This window comes from Thunnus thynnus, chromosome 20 (genome assembly GCF_963924715.1).
Source record: "Thunnus thynnus chromosome 20, fThuThy2.1, whole genome shotgun sequence".
NCBI lineage: Eukaryota > Metazoa > Chordata > Actinopteri > Scombriformes > Scombridae > Thunnus > Thunnus thynnus.
The window spans coordinates 16,507,023-16,522,895 of NC_089536.1; the positions used below are offsets into that span (position 1 = coordinate 16,507,023).

Here is a 15,873-nt window from a genome sequence, read left to right on the forward strand (position 1 = left end):
CAGAAGTTTAACTGCTGGACACAAGACGTCTACTATTTCACTGTAAAGTCCATTCTGAATGTTTGTGCACTGGAGGCTTCAGATTTCCACATCACACTTGTGTAAGTTGAATATTGAACCAGGATTGAAACACAGAGAAACTTCCAGTGGATGAATATGAAAACAGCTCAACTCTGCACATACATCACTCTGCACAGTGAAGCTCAACATTCAACTGCACAAGAAGAAAAACATATTTTTGAGTGGAGGTGTACTTTAAGATTTATGTGTGTATGTTTGTGTGATAAAGAGCAGAAGGTGCGTACCGGTGTAAAGGCGGTACGCTGTCGATGGTCTTGAGGCTGCCGCGTGTGGACACCACATTGAAGCTGTCAGTGCAGTCACAGGAGACGTGAAGGTAGTACTTGGGATGGCGGTTCTCCACCACCACGATGAGCCCCGCCCAGCCGTGCGTCAGGTAGTAGCAGGTCATGCCCTCACGGCCCTGAGAGCAAATACGGATGAACACAGTCAAACAAGTGGACACACACTGATATGTAAGCAGAAAAATGTACATGAAGAACACATTCGCACATTTATGTATGATTCCTATGAGTTTAATATAATGTATTATATAGAACCTTGAGAACTCACATACTTTAGGTATTTATCATTTTAGATTCAAAAAATAGCAATGGATGAGAGTTTTTCAAAAAGGGAGAGAAGGTCAGAGAATGTGAGGCTCCTCGCTGTTACATATAAATGGAAACATTTGAGTTTCATCTCAAGGTTTTAACTTTATTGTAAAAGTAATACGCATTTTAGTTTGGCAAGTTTGGAGACTCTGCTCATGTGATGCTCCTGATCTGATCAAGCTGAGCTCAAACCCCCCCCCACCCCCGACCAGAGAAACACAAAATTTGATGAAAAAGAACACATATTTCAAAATTCACACATTTGAAAGGATTACTGCAAAAACGCAGCACTCAACTTATCTGTATGCAGATAAAAAGAGTGCTAGATGTTTCTATGGACCACCTAGTGTTACTGATACGTTATGGTCATGATTGGATGGTATATGGAAAATGTGAGTGTAAACGACTGATGCCTGCCTGAGCTACCGCAAAGCTCCGTGAAGTGAAACAAAACAAAAAATAATAGACTAGGTTTCAGCGAGATGTGTGATGTTAAGATGTATTAAAATCAGCTGCTAGTGCTTCTAACAGCACCAGTTCAAAACTATTCGGGACAGAATTTGCTGCTTCTCCTCCAATTTGGGGGAATTCAGAGGTTTGTAATCTATATACAAACCACATATACAGAACCAGTTAAACGTTTGGACACACCTTCCCATTCCCTTGAACGAGAAAGTGTGTCCAAACTTTTGACTGGTACTGCATGTCAAAGGCTGGTGTAGGTAAAGAAAGTGGTATTTCTTCTACCATAACATGTCAATGTGTCACATACCTGTTTAATGGCTGCACTACATTCTGTTCTACTGAGTCTTTTACCTGCTTTGAGCCTGCTAGCTTTCTCCCACTATGACAGTAAAATGGCAGGTCTTAACAGAAAACTTTGTGTTTGGTTTTGATTGACCGACACCAAAAACTGACAAATAATCTGCTGTCTAACTACTAAGTGGCGGCGTTAGAGAGGTACATCACCAACAGCAGCATTTTATAGATTTATGCCTTTAAGACTGCATTCAACATTTACAAGAACGACTCTCTCTGACAGTGAGATGATTTTCATCTTTCAAGCAGTGGCTGCTGATCTCTCTTCTGGAGCCTGTAATTGTAATAAAGTGAAAACAAGTGCGGCTTAACTGCTTGAACTCCTGCCATATCACCTCTAAATGGCCTAGTAAAATTGTCCAGCAATCCCACTGTACCTAAAAATATGTCCCAACTGCACACATACGTGGTGCTAAATAATAAAGTTCTTGTTTTAAGTGTCAGGACTGCTGAAATCATTTATTAATATCCACAAAAACCCCACATTTTTTAACCATATTGTTAAAAACACTAGTTTTCATGTAGTGGCTGCCATGCACTCCCAAGTGCTTTGCCCACCTACTGTGAGAGGTGAATTCCTGGAGAGCTGAAGAGCTGAATGATATAACAAAGATGATCTCAACAGTTTAAAAAGAGCTGTCATCCTCTTAAATATCAGCCAATGTGACAGCACTTTCAGGAAAGCGTTGTTCAAGAGAGCCAGAGTAATTTGTTTCCTTGGGTGTGAGAGCCTGTGTGTGTGTGTGTGTGTCAGATACACATATTTGCACATGTAAAGGCAGAATAGGATTTAAGACTGCAAAGAAAATCTAAAGTGCAATCTCAAAGTGGCTTACAGAGGTGCAAGTATTCTTCAGCTTCACAAGCAAATATATTATATTCAAAGCAGGTGAATAAACAGTGTGTGTGTGTATGTAACTGTGAGATAGAAGGATGGGGGGGGGCAGTGAGTGAAGGTGAAAGCAGGAAAGTGAAAATATAATAACAGATATTTCACAGAACCATTGGTTGGTTTATAGTAGATTTGTTTGTTTCTCTTATTCTCAGATATATATCTGTGTGTGTGTGTGTGTGTGTGTGTGTGTGTGTGTGTAAATGTGTGTTTCACCTCGTGTCTTTCGCCTTTGTTTTCCGTGAGGAGGATTATAGCATCAGCAAGCGTAGTTGCAGTCGCTTCCACCTGCTCCACCATCACTTGTCTGGAGCTGTAGATAGCCAAGATGTAGCCGGGGAAGTCCTGGCTGGGCCGCCGTGCTGCTCCGCTGGTAGGACTAGAAACTGGGAAAGAGATAGAAATATCAGACAAAACTGAAAACTAGATTCATAAGCAAAAAAAAACAACAAAAGCATTGCTTGTGCAAATGACGTGTGTACACCTACCGGGTGTGGGTGGACCTCCCGTCCCACTGACATTCATCTGCCAGTGGTTGAAGGCGCAACAGACAACAGCATACTCCCCCGGCTCCAGCATCACATCGCAGCCCACAAACTTCTTCACCGCTCGCTTGCTGTGGGCCAACAGGCGGCCCAGGGTCAGTTTGTTGCTGCTGCCGAAGGAAGCGCGGAACACCATGATGCACAGGTCCAGCAGGTGACTGTCGGCCGTGTCCGAGCGCCTGGGAAGAGAGGAGGGATGAATGGGTTAAAGAGAGAAAGAAAGGAGTGAAGGGAACAAAAAAAAGCTGAAAGGGAGGGAGGGCTGATTACCTGCTTCCCTCCTGGAAGAGAGCGAACTCTAACGCCGTCCTCTCCAGCACAGTGAGGGCTGTGACTGTGACCGGCCCGCTGGCTTTGCTGGGGAAACAGCCCTGTAGCCTCACCTCCTGCCAGTCTGAGTGGATCTTACAGATGTCCACTGAGTCAAAGTACCTGTGGGAGGAGAGTTGAGAGAGGAGAGAGCGTTCTTTAGTCTATATATGGCATCAACAGTGAAATCTGCGTGCGTCTGTATGTTCTTCAGAGACACCGGCAGTTTGACTGGATGGTCTCCGCCTGTCATGAGCCGAGTGTATTTGTATGCATCACACGGAGCTCTTTAACACCGGCGTAGCCTCTGAGGGTGCTGCTGTACAAACACCATTTACTTGCTAACATATCAGACCTCCGTCTTCAAAGACAGAGACCCCAAGAGACATCCTCTTCCTCTCTTCCAGTCTGTTTTTTCGTTGTTTCATCACTTCCTAACCTCGCTCTGACAACTGCGTTACATCTTACTTTTGTCTTCTTGACAATCAGGAGGAAGCGAGAGCTAAAAAGGACAAATATGCTCAAGTTTTTCATTAAGTTTTGATCACTAGAGACAAACACCTCTGCTGTTGATAAGTGTTTTGCACTATCACACGTTTCCAGTGTAATAATCTTTCTGAAATGTTATTAAGAATCAACATCACTCCTATTTGTCCGCTCGATGCGTATGATTCGATATAAGGGCTTTCTAATTTGGTCAGTGTTTATCCAACAGGCTGAACACGTTTTATTTTTCCTTTAGGTTTATCATATAGTACAAAGCTGAGAGATTATGTGTCTGTCAGAGAAAACAATAAACAGTCGGAAGACGGATGGGATCCTCGTCTGGGCCAAACACATTTTTCAGGTTTGTGTTGTTGGAGAGGACAGCCGCATTGGTCTTCCTGGACTTATTGCAACTTTTGTTTTGTCAGACAGGAGGGACATGAATAACAGACCCACAGACTTACATAATTTATCTTTAGGTGAAACTACTAACTTTTGTGACCTTGTCCATCCATCAGATGGTTTGCTAAGAGGAATATTTCTGAGCAGCTCTGTCCATGAGATCATTTTGAAGTTGTTGTGTAAAAAGGTTGGGTTATTCACACAGAATAGAAACATTTACTAAAACGTTTTCGCAGATTTTCTTCAAATTTTATTTGAATTTCAGGTTCGAGGATTTATTGTTACTGTTAATAACGTTACGGTTGTGTCAGTAATGTTTTGGGAATGTTCTGGGCAACAACTCCCTATTGTGGTTACATTACTTTCATTTTTGTTTTCATTCAAACTGTTAATGTCATCGGTGTTTGTTGTCTTCTCCAAGGTCACCAGCCCAAGAAAGATATGCAGTCACGCAAAGAAACACCCAGAAGGACAGCAACAGAAATACCACTCAATACTGGAAACTGTGTGACTGAATGACAGGATTAATCTAATATGACAAAACACACTGTGAGGCATGACAAGTCTAAGCTTCTAACTGCCAAATCCCTGGAAAACAGAGCAACCACAAAAACAAAAAAAACATCACAATTCCATAATAACACTGTGGTGTGGGCACCAGTGTATCATATGCTTGTCAACAAATGTATGAAAAACAACAAAAACAGTTATTCAGATCGGTGTCGATACCAGATGGTCGTAAAATCCGCAGAAGCATGAGATTACTAAGCCATCCATCACTTTTAGCACATTACTGGATGTGAGTCCATCCTGGCACAATTAGAGGAGATTTTGAGAGTTATTTCACCTGTACTCGGTTAACAAAAGCTTTGACATTTGTTATGCCAAACAGCTGGTGTTGTGTAGTTCTTCCCTGGGATAACCCCCCCCCCCCCCCACAGGAAGTCATGCATTTTACATTTCTAACAAGTGATGTGTCTGGAATAAAAAACAAGAAGTGTAGCTTTAGCAGCCACGCTCAAATTTAATAAAGCAGAGAAGAATCAGTGCGCCCATAACACTGCTGAGCTCGGTGATTGACTGTGAAGCCAAAGTGTAGAGCAAAAACACCACAGCATGATGGTATGATGACTAATGTTGACTAAATATTCTGGTTCAGTGTTGACTGGAGATGCTGTCATGAGTCCTGAGGGCCACTAGGGGGAAGAAAGGCTAACAGAGTGAGTGTAGTCTAAAAAAAAAAGAAAAAAAAAAGAGGTGATTCCTTTCTACAACTGAGGGATTTTAAAAGAAATCACACTTTTTTTTTGTGTGTGTGTGAACGTGGTTCTTACTTTATAAAGTCAGTATACTCCATCCAGAAGACCCCCTCGCTGCTACCGTGAGCCATCAGCTCGTGACGCAGGTGCTGCGGCCAATCTGTCCACTCGTCCGACCAGCTGCCGTTCCACGAGAAGCGACCCCACGGGTTACGTAGTCGCAACAGCCTGGAGCGGGAGAAGGAGATGACAGACAGACAAGACAGGGAGAGGCCAAAAACAGAATCCAGTTAAAGTGACAACAGCTTTCAGTCAACGCAGCATCCCCATCTCTGCAGACTCATATTGCTCCTCTTATGGATGATTGCCTCCTTTTTTAACAACCCATTTCATTTTACTGCCTCCTCCCTACAGTGAAAAATGTAGGAGGCATAATAGGAAACCATAGTGGAGAGTTCCCACTTTCTAAAAAAAGTGCAGGTGAAGAGCTGTTTCCAAGCTGCTTTTCATCTCCTCGGGCTCCTAGCAAGAGGACTCCAACTCATTTTAGATCAAGCGCTGTGGCCCAATCTTCCACTCTGATTGCTTTATGGCAGTAAATTAAAGTGCTTGTGTGTGGCTCTTGAGCAAATTACATCTGGGATTTACTGCTACTCTCAACTTCCTCTCAAAGGTAGGACAGAAGAAGCCTCCATTGTGTTGACTTGCAGTGCTACCCTGATCAAAGGGATCAAACTGAACTGGGGTGCACCTGTTCTCTACTGGCATCAAACCCCTTCCCAGTTTATCTATGAATCCTTCAAAGAACACCTTCACAAAGTAAGGATCTGTTTCATCAGTTCTAAACTAAGGAAAACTTTTCATCAATATCTATAATATATTTAATGTAGCTCAAATCTGAGGCAACACAAGGTTATGAATACTTTTTTAATGTGTGCAAAATATTTAATATTTTGTACAATGCCAGTGAAACCTATTGTATAATTCATTTGTTTTTGAACTACATCAGTCATGAATGGGAGATGTAGCTGAAGGCAAAGGGAAGAATTAAAGGAGACTTTTTCAGCCTTGAGAAAACTAAAATATGGATGTTATAAGTGGAGTGGCACTTAAACTAAAAGGGTGATGGGTAATGTTTTGTTCAATAGAATGCGCTGTATACTTTCAAGCCATATGTGGCCGGAATGTCAATTGAACATAGACTATAATTTTATTTTATCCTACATATCCCTGTTTCCATTAGAAGTCTACTATGTTAGAAAGATAGATAGAACAGATGTGAAGAGGGAGCAAACAGATAGATAGACGAACAAAGGAAAATAGGTGATGATCGGGATGAGAAGGAACTCATAGAAAGTTGAAAACACAGTCAATTGTTCATTTCAGTTCATGTTCCTTCCACTGTCAATCCGTACCTGTAACCCTGGACGTCTCGTACATCCAGGATGGAATAGGCGTGGCGAGGCCGCAGACCCAGAGACTCATAGACAACGTCGTCTACCTTCATGTTGCCTCCTCCGCAAGACGCACCCATTAGAAACCTGACAGAGAAGCACAACACACGGGATTCACAACATTGTCATTGGCGAACATACGATATGTCCTTACACAAATCTTCTGGAATGAATATAACTAGAGGTTATATCCTCATGTATGTTAATGGAGTGGACAAAATATTAGGAACACCAGTACACCACCTCAATAATAAACACAAAGTAGAATTATCACCTTTCTGACAGTGTCAACAAAAACTTGAAAATGTACATATGAGCTTTGTAAATGTAGAATTCATGACAAAGGCTGTTGTATTGGATTGCATTAGATTGCACAGGTGTACTTAATGAAGCGGCTGGTGAGTGTTTATTGTCATGATGTTCCAGGCCGTTCCCCTTTGATATATTAAATAGTACTGCAGGTTTTCTGACAGATGGACCTGCAGTTTGGCCATAGATGATTTGGCCCCTTTGGAGCTCTGCTAGTTGTCTCATGTTGCTTTGAAAGCTAACATATCAAAGTGCTGATTACAAGACCTCTTTTGTTACTGACATATGTTGCAAATTGGCATTCAAACACCTTTCTAGTTTTGAAACACCTTAGTGTCTTTTTCCAGTGAGACGTTTACTATTCATTATGCCGTCTATTCCCTGTATAGTAGAAGAATATGCCAACCTATTGTTTATGTATTTATGAATTATTTTATTCAAAAAAGCAAAGTCAGCAAAGATGATGTTCCGTAGAAAAAGCATATTTTTCCATTATTTCTTACCCGGCCTCCTTGGAGCTGAGCATCTTGGCCCAGATGAGGTCTGTATCGATGGGTTCTTCCCTCGGGTTGGTGGAGCTGACCTGCAGCATCAGGGAGTCACAGGGAGCCCCCGTCAGTGTGGCCAGGCCCTCGATGGCGCGCCCTGCCTGCAGGGCAAAGTAGGAGCCATGGAGTTTGGCCAGGGCCTTCTCAATCAGCGCCACCCATAGCTGCTTCCTCTGGGCCTGGAATGATGGGAAAGGAAAAAAAAAGGAAATAGTCATCAATCTAGGTTGAAAGGTTGACATGTAATGGGATGTTCTGTGTGCTGTGGGGCTTGTTTTGAAGTGTTGCCTCTCAAACGTCTGGCTGGAACTCAAATATTTAAAAGGTTTCTGAACATGATAATGCGATAAATGAAAAATGGAATGTCTTATTTATGCATTCTTCTATTATTCCTTGTTATCTTATCATCATTCACATTACAGTTTTTTTTTATACCGGCATTTCTTACATTCTCAGCCATAATGGAGAAGCAATACACTTTGATCTGGCCTGCCCTACAAAACACCACTTTCTTTCTTGAGGATCTAAGGTGGATGATGCCAGCTAGTCACTACAAGGTTATGTAGGTAAGCTATTAAATCTCTCATGTGTGTGTCTGTGCCTTTTGTTTCCCTGCGTTTTATTTGTTGCATAATGCAATACTTCATTTGTCCTGTAATTGACTGTTGATTAATTAGACCTGCAGGTATATTCCTCCTCTGTAAGGTCCTTTGAGGCACGCAAGATAATGAATGAACTTGAACTTACATTAATAAGATAATAGTAAATTGATTTTGCTGCGACTCTGTGAATGTGACTCCGTGATGCTGAACAAGCACGGAGGAACTTAGATTGATGCTTAGTGTTACAGAGAGTGAGTTTATGTGCTCAGTTGTTTCATGTTCGGCTGCCTTCAAGGGTCACAATATGGTACGAGTGTGACTATAAAAAGCATGTCGGAGGGTGAACGCTCTGCGCGCTTCAGTATGTTGCGCTGTAGTCTCTATCTTCTATAACCTCTATAAACGGAAAAGGACAAACATTATATGAGCAGAGTAGGGTTTGTTTCCGCTATGCATTGTGCGTCTCTGACATTTGTAGTGAACAAGTGTCCGGGTCTTGTGCAGCCTTCCTTTTTCTAGCTTTCACCGTTCCCCCTCCTGCGTTCCTCCCCTGGATCCCTGCCTCTTTCTGACCTGGGAGAAGAGGAGGTAGCCGTAGTCGTCGCAGGGCAGCATGTCGTCCACCAGCACCGTGGTCCACGTCCCGTCTTTGCATAACCGGACCTGGTAGGCTCCCTCTTGGCAGATAGTCCTGGTGATCATCACCCTCTCCACCAGCTCCGGACGCTCCGCCAGCACCGCCAACGCACTCAGGAACCTGGAGAGAGATAAAACTCAATGAATCGGAAAATGAAAAGAAGTCAGATCAGCATGGACGGGATGGGTTAATGGAAGGATGTGACTGAGACAAAGCACACAGACAATATATATGAATTAAGCTGTGAAATGAGGGACCAGCTGATTGTGATGGACAGGCGGATGGCTGAATGGACGCCCACTTCCGTCAAAAAGACAGGCAGGTATAAAGAACATTGATTGCCGGACGCAATCAGAAAGAATAATAAAGAAACAGACTGACAAGCAGCCATCAGACTATATATGCGGAATTAAAACATCCTCTGAAAGGTACCTCGAGCAGTTATGAACGTTTTTTTTTTTCTTTCTTTCTTTACATAATTTGCTCTCATTGAAAATCAATCACACTTCATGAGTCGAACTTCTATGCCTTCTGGTTACCTCCCCATTACTGTCAATTCACCCTGCAGCAAAAACAAAACTGGCTCACCTCCCCTTATTAGCTTGCAAGAGAAATTAGGTAATCAGAAATCTGGATTCATCAGAACATGCAAATTCCTCGCACAAGAGCGGCTGGGGACACATGGATACAACTTAAAAGGAACGTATTTCAAAAGTGAGCATTGGTTCATCTAAAAATATAGGAAGATATTGTATAATACTGATTTACTGGCTGAAAACAGTAGAGATTTAAGAACAAACTCACAAGCTACTTTACTTTTTCATCTACAGATGGAACGAATATGGCTCTCAGTTCGCCAGTCAATGTGTGTTAGCGCGGCAGCTGTTTAAAGACTTCAATTCTTTTGTTTGGGGTTGCTAATGTGTATTATTAAAGTTATATTCCATCTGTTCCAAGTGGCAGCTGAGCGAGGCCGATCAGCTCCTTCAGCCGCTGATGAAGAACCGATCGGCAAAAGGAATCAAATGAAAATCCAATTAGCCGTGTCATAATGTGACTCTAATGTCAGCTTGTGTTGCAGCCCTACTCAAGGACGAGGGTGACTGGCACTTCTTTGCTGTGCTGTCATTGGTTGGCTCGCGGGAGCTAGGTTGTTTGCTGGTTTATTAGGACACGCGTGTGTGTGTGTGTGTACGACAGAGAGAGACAGACAGAGAGTGAGAGAGATGCAGCCAAAGAGGGAGAATTTGGGTTACATCCTGTCGAGAGTGAGAGGAATCGGCTCTAGGGAGGGTTATTTTTGATAAGCTGTGTGTGCTGGTGATGAAGCGAAACTTGTGTTGGGACAACTTTTGTGACTGACTGTTCTTTGTTGTGTGCGTATGTATATGTGTGTGCGTGCGGGGAGGAATATAGTGCATGACAACACACACATAGGCACACACACACACACACACACCCCCCAAGGGACACACAGAACAAGGGCAGAGAGATAAAGCATGTGTCCAGACCCACATTTCCGTGAATAATCTTCCTGTCAGGTGTATCTGTACATCCGTCCCGACTCTACCCCGCTCTTTCATTTAATGCTTGTCTTCTTCCCAATTTTTCAGTTTCTCACTTTCTCATTTTTTTTTTTTTACTTACTGTTTTGCTGCCTCTCTGTCACTGTCTCCATCTCTCTCTCTCTTTCAACTAGCTTCAGGCTGCAGTGTTTGTCTCAAGCAGACTCACATATCTGAAGGGTTTTCTGTTTACCTCTGACCTTCATTTAAACATTTCTTTTCACTTTGGGGATCTTTGGCTATTTTTGTTTGACCTGGCTCATAGCAGCAATCAGGGCAATCGGGGCAAATCTGCTTGTTTTTTTTTTTTCCCACACAAAAGTACTTTCTGTAAATGAAGATTCGCCTCTAGTCTGTTCCAAGTTACTGATTAGTGTCCTTGTGTTCAGCTGACAGCTCACCAGCAGTTTCCCAGCAGGCCTTGCAGAATGTCAGAGGGTCGCGGCGTACGGAAGACGGACCACTTGACGCCCCGGTCTTTGAAGTTGCTGCAGTTGATCTCGTGGGGGCGGAGCCACTTTTTGATACGCTGCTGGACGCTGTCACCCTCGGGGAAGCCCACAGAGCGAGGTCCCGGGGGGAAACTGTCATCCACAAAGTTCACAGCGTTCTTAACAGGGACCAGAGGGAGACAGTGGGGGGAGATGGAGAGTGAAAAAGAGACAAAAGGGTTGAGACAGTTAGACTACTGTGCAAATATTGTCTTCAATGACTGTTGGAGAGAAAACAAGAAGAGAACGATCCTATCTGAATGCCTGAACAGCCATTTTTAAATTGTGCCCAAAGGAGCCGATGAGAACACTAAAAATAAAGTTGTTGTCAAACAGCTAAAGCAAGCTTGAAGGACACTTGAAGCTTATTAACCTCTAATCAGCATTTCGGATATGACATATTTTGCAGGTCGATTATGATTAATACAGGACACTACAGGCCACCCGATTAGCTCTGGATGAACAAGGACAAACTGCTGCCTCCCAAATTTATTCATGTGGCAGCAGGAATTATTTACACTCTTAGTTCGGCATCACACATGTGCACAGCAGGAGACCAAACGTGCCGCCGTGTACCAGCCAGGATACAGGACACATATGCAAAACAGTTTCGAACACTTGAGGCGGAAGACTTTTCTGACATATCCCCTGCAGAGCATGGAGCTTTTTTTTTTTTAAAATGACACACTGGATTTAAACACTAAGAAAAGGCCCCTGAAATGCAGCTGCATCTTTACTGTACACAGAACCCGGACTACACGGATACATTAACGGATCGAGACACCCAATCTGACACACTATCTGCTCATCTAAAACTCTCCTGTACAAACCTGAGAGGGCAAACTGCCACACACGCGACCCTATCCGGTTTCCTATTTGTGGTGTCAGAAGTGGGCTCGGCCAGTCGTGTTGCGAGGCAGGCGAGGAGGGATTGTAATGCGGGGACCCCACAGGTGGCTCGCAGTGAAGTGAATTGATTAGTCGCCATACCCCACAATCCTATTCTGTTGCCTTGATGCGGCGTTAGCTACCAGGCGGAATCGCTTCAACTCTGCCTCACTACCCCGGCCATCCGAGGTCTCCGTGTAGCTTACTGATTCTGTAGTTCACTGGCTTATGTATGACCCTTGTGCTGGCTTTTATTGTATGGGCTTAGATGCCGATGTGGATTTGGAGTGGAGGGGAAAACTTCAGCCCTGGACTTCAAACTAATTTATCTCTGTAAAGCCTAGAGAGGAATAACAAAGGCAAGATGTGATCAGTGATCAAGGATTAAGACCTAGGGTTAAAGAGTCAGACTAATTAAGTCCAAATTGTTCCTGCTAGAGCTCAGCTCTGGCTGCTGGCTGCTAGATAGTTACTATAACATCTTTATGAGGCAGGTGTTCATACAGTAAATGTCTTTGAAAAGTATTTTTTTAAGCAGCTCACACATACACTTTCTTATTTTTGTCACTTGTGGTGTCCATGATTAACTTGTGGGACCGGTATTTTTGGTCCCCACAAAGTTTTTTGGAAACAACACCATGAGTGAGCTCTCAGTCTTGGGTTTCCATGAAGATAGAAAAATGCACAGACACAGACACACACACACAGTTGAACAGTGATTAAGCAGTGATCAGCCTGCGTCTTAACAAGCACACAAATACTTTTTTAAGCTGGATAATATGAGTCTAAAATATTACACAAACATCACCATTTGGTTAAGAGGTTGAATTTAAAAAATGTTAGGCTAGTTGTATTTGACAGATAATAAATTACTATGCTGAGATGCTTGCCAACAAGTATCCGACATACTGTACATCAAAATCACTCTATTGTTTTAATCTGGTCTGCGAGTTGTGATCATGATTCAACCCAAACACAGTCATAAATTTGTTTCATTTTGCTTCATATTGGGCATCTATTTTAGCGCATACCAACTATTAATGCAATATTATACATATGCGTGGTTTCATATTCTGTGTTTAAAGAATAAAGGAAGTGTTTTAAGACTTATATTTCCTATTTGGAAGGCACGGACTAATTTCCAGAAAGAGTTCTCCATCACTCTCTTCAACCTGCAGGTTAAAAAGGAGCTTAAGCTGATAAATAAATCAGGAGCGCCTAATGATTTTAGCACATGGTACGGTGCATCCCAGTGTGTGCTTGGAAATTCATGAACACATTTCAGAGGATTGTCATTGCAAGAGATGTTAATCAGTAGGGTGGTCTGCTGCAGTCTGCCCATTTGGCAAGGTGCTGTACATGCGACAGTTAGCCTATTCACATCTGGAGCGTACAGTGTTCTTTAAGCATAATGCTTTTTTTTCTTCTCAAGGGCATTTACAGTCATATGAAACTCAAGGTCATGCTACTCCATTCTAGAGGATGATGGGTGATTGGAATCAAAATCAATAAGCTGCTTCAACCTAAAAGGCAGAAGCAGATCCCTAATAAACAGAGAATGTTTATAAAACACATTGAACCTTGAAGTCTTATCAGTTGCCTGCATTGTAATAAGATATAACTTTAGCACCCACAGTGGAAACACTTATGAACTGTGTGAGGAGTGTAAGTAGACATTTCCTGTTGTTCAGGTTGCGATGTTGTGACGTCTGCCAGCGTAAGTCTAGCTGACTGCCCTCATCGAGTCAGCCTGCTGCTGTCTCTGATTCTATCACTGGCCGCATGCCAGCACGCAAACCCTAGACTGCAATTCAGTGCTAAGCTAAGAAAACCTGCTGCTTTCCCGCCATCTCCCGGAAGACACAGAACTGGCAGGCATACAAGGTCTTTTTGAAGGTAGTAAGGCTTGTAGCTAAATATTTACATGTTACAAACAACCTATTTATCTCCACAAATGTGGTGACAAGGAACTATAGAGCTGGATTTCACAGTGCCACACTTATTAAACCCAAAACAAAAGCGTCCCAGAACAGCCTGGCACGTACAATTCTGTCACACAGGCAGTGAAAACCTGTCACTGCAGGCAGTCAGAACTAACATTCCAACATGGAAACCAAAACCCTAGATAAAATCCAAAGTGTGGAAAAAATTTAGTAACAAGTGGTTTGAAGAGTGGTGCAAAGGGGGGGAAAATAAAACAAATGTGAGTCAGTCTGTTGCCATGGAGCATCTCTCTGTTCCTCCCTAGAGGGTGACATGGAACGGGAACAGAGGAACCAGTTCCAGCCATGCTGGGTTTTACAGTTCACAAGCGGCGCCGATGGCTGTTAGTAGCATTTACTCGTTTGGCACAGTGAGTAAGTGGACACGCTCTGGGGCACTGGCATCAAGCGCACACCTCTCGCTCTCAAAACAAATCAAGGAGAGTAGAAAAGCAAAGAGAAACAAACTGCACTCAGGTGAGGGGAGAATAGTTTTTGCACCATTTAGAAGTCCAGCTCCAGTTCTGGTATTTGTTGGTTGCTGCGATCTGAACAAACTCTCTCAGTAACTTCGACAGTACATTCCATCAGCAACACCTTCTGTTATGATCCAACAAGTCTAGAAAAACCATCTAAACCGGACAAACAGAAACAATCAGAAACTTCCACAGAACTCGTGTGGTAAGACTGCCCGCATGCTTTGTAACCGAGTAAACCGAAAGCTTTTATCATTATTCACTTTTCACCACTGTTGTTTTTGGTGCTTGTTAATGTCTTGACAGAGATGGATTAAGACTGGCGTCACTTGCTCACAAATTTCACCACCCCTTCATCTCTCTGACCCCTAAAACTGAGCTGCTGTAGTTGATGCTGTTAGTGATTACATTCACTATAGGGAAGCAAATCATTTCTGCTCTCCTCTCTAGCTGTGCTGCTAAAAATAGGCCAGCCCCGTGTTCACCTTAGCACGTACTCACACACACACACACATAGGCAGCCAGTCACACATTGACTGCTACACAGGAGAATTGAGAGCAGCCGTGTGGAGAGGGTGGGATGGGGGTGGAAGAGAGGGTGCGGTGGGTGGCAAGGGAGAAGCATATTTTGAGATATTAGCAAAGAGCAGGGAAAAAAAAAAAAAAAAACACAGGATGAGCGTGAAGATAGATGTGATGGAGGGAGAGCGGATAAAAAGGAGATGAAGAGGGTAAAGTACTTTGAAGAGCGTAGAGGGGCAGAGTTTGAGAGAGGGAGGCCTAAAATATTTGTAGGAGAAAAGGGAAGATGATAAAAGAAAGACAGCTTAAATGTCGATCTTAAAGTAGGAAAAGAGGAGGGGAAGGTGGGGATGAGGGATCTCCGATATCCTTCCTTCCTACTGAGCCAACTTCCCTCCCACGCTCCCAGCAGTGAGCCCTGTGACTTTCAAAGAAGCCATTAATAATGCATTTTAAAGCTTACTTCATGCTATTGTAAACATGGCATGATAGGTGCCATGGTAGTGTAGGTAGTTGGGCTCACATCAGATATCCAAATAAATTGCCTGCACCTAAAATTACATAAATCTCAACAGTTCTGGGTTGCAAGGTAATACATATTTCTTGAGGTTTAATTGGTCCGATCATGTTTGTCTTATTAGCATAGGTGCTAACAGTTGTAACACGGTCTCAAATGAACCCTTCTGACAACCCAAGTAGCATATCCATGACAACGTAATACAGGCTTATCAAAAGGTTCGGCACTGCTGAGACAAAGTGAGTATGACATGTTGTGTCATAAAGGATGTCACATTTTTTAACTATAGTTGCGATGGAAGACGTCTTTGGGTCTCCATACAGCCATGAGACTGTGAATGAGACCGATCGGGGCTCGTCAGTGACAAAACTGACCTCAAAGTCTTCTTGATCTTTGAACAGCAAAAGCTGAAGCGCTGGAGCAGGTAAAAATGCATCATTATATTAGGTTGTTATGACAACAGACAAGTCTGTAATTACTAAAGCATAATTAGGTT

At 42.9% G+C, this 15,873-nt stretch overlaps 1 protein-coding gene across 3 annotated transcripts in view; it reads right to left on the bottom strand.

The window, feature by feature from the left end:
• capn15 (calpain 15) overlaps positions 1-15,873 on the bottom strand; it is a 42,008-nt gene that overhangs the window by 4,963 nt on the left and 21,172 nt on the right. For all 3 annotated transcript variants that reach the window (XM_067576631.1, XM_067576630.1, XM_067576629.1), the window contains exons 3-11: positions 10,903-11,111; positions 8,873-9,056; positions 7,653-7,876; positions 6,802-6,927; positions 5,462-5,614; positions 3,201-3,362; positions 2,874-3,109; positions 2,602-2,771; positions 306-484 (exon numbers count right to left, since the gene is read on the bottom strand). In XM_067576631.1, the coding sequence (XP_067432732.1) occupies positions 306-484; positions 2,602-2,771; positions 2,874-3,109; positions 3,201-3,362; positions 5,462-5,614; positions 6,802-6,927; positions 7,653-7,876; positions 8,873-9,056; positions 10,903-11,111 (1,643 nt within the window). The remainder of the gene's footprint in view (positions 1-305; positions 485-2,601; positions 2,772-2,873; positions 3,110-3,200; positions 3,363-5,461; positions 5,615-6,801; positions 6,928-7,652; positions 7,877-8,872; positions 9,057-10,902; positions 11,112-15,873) is intronic.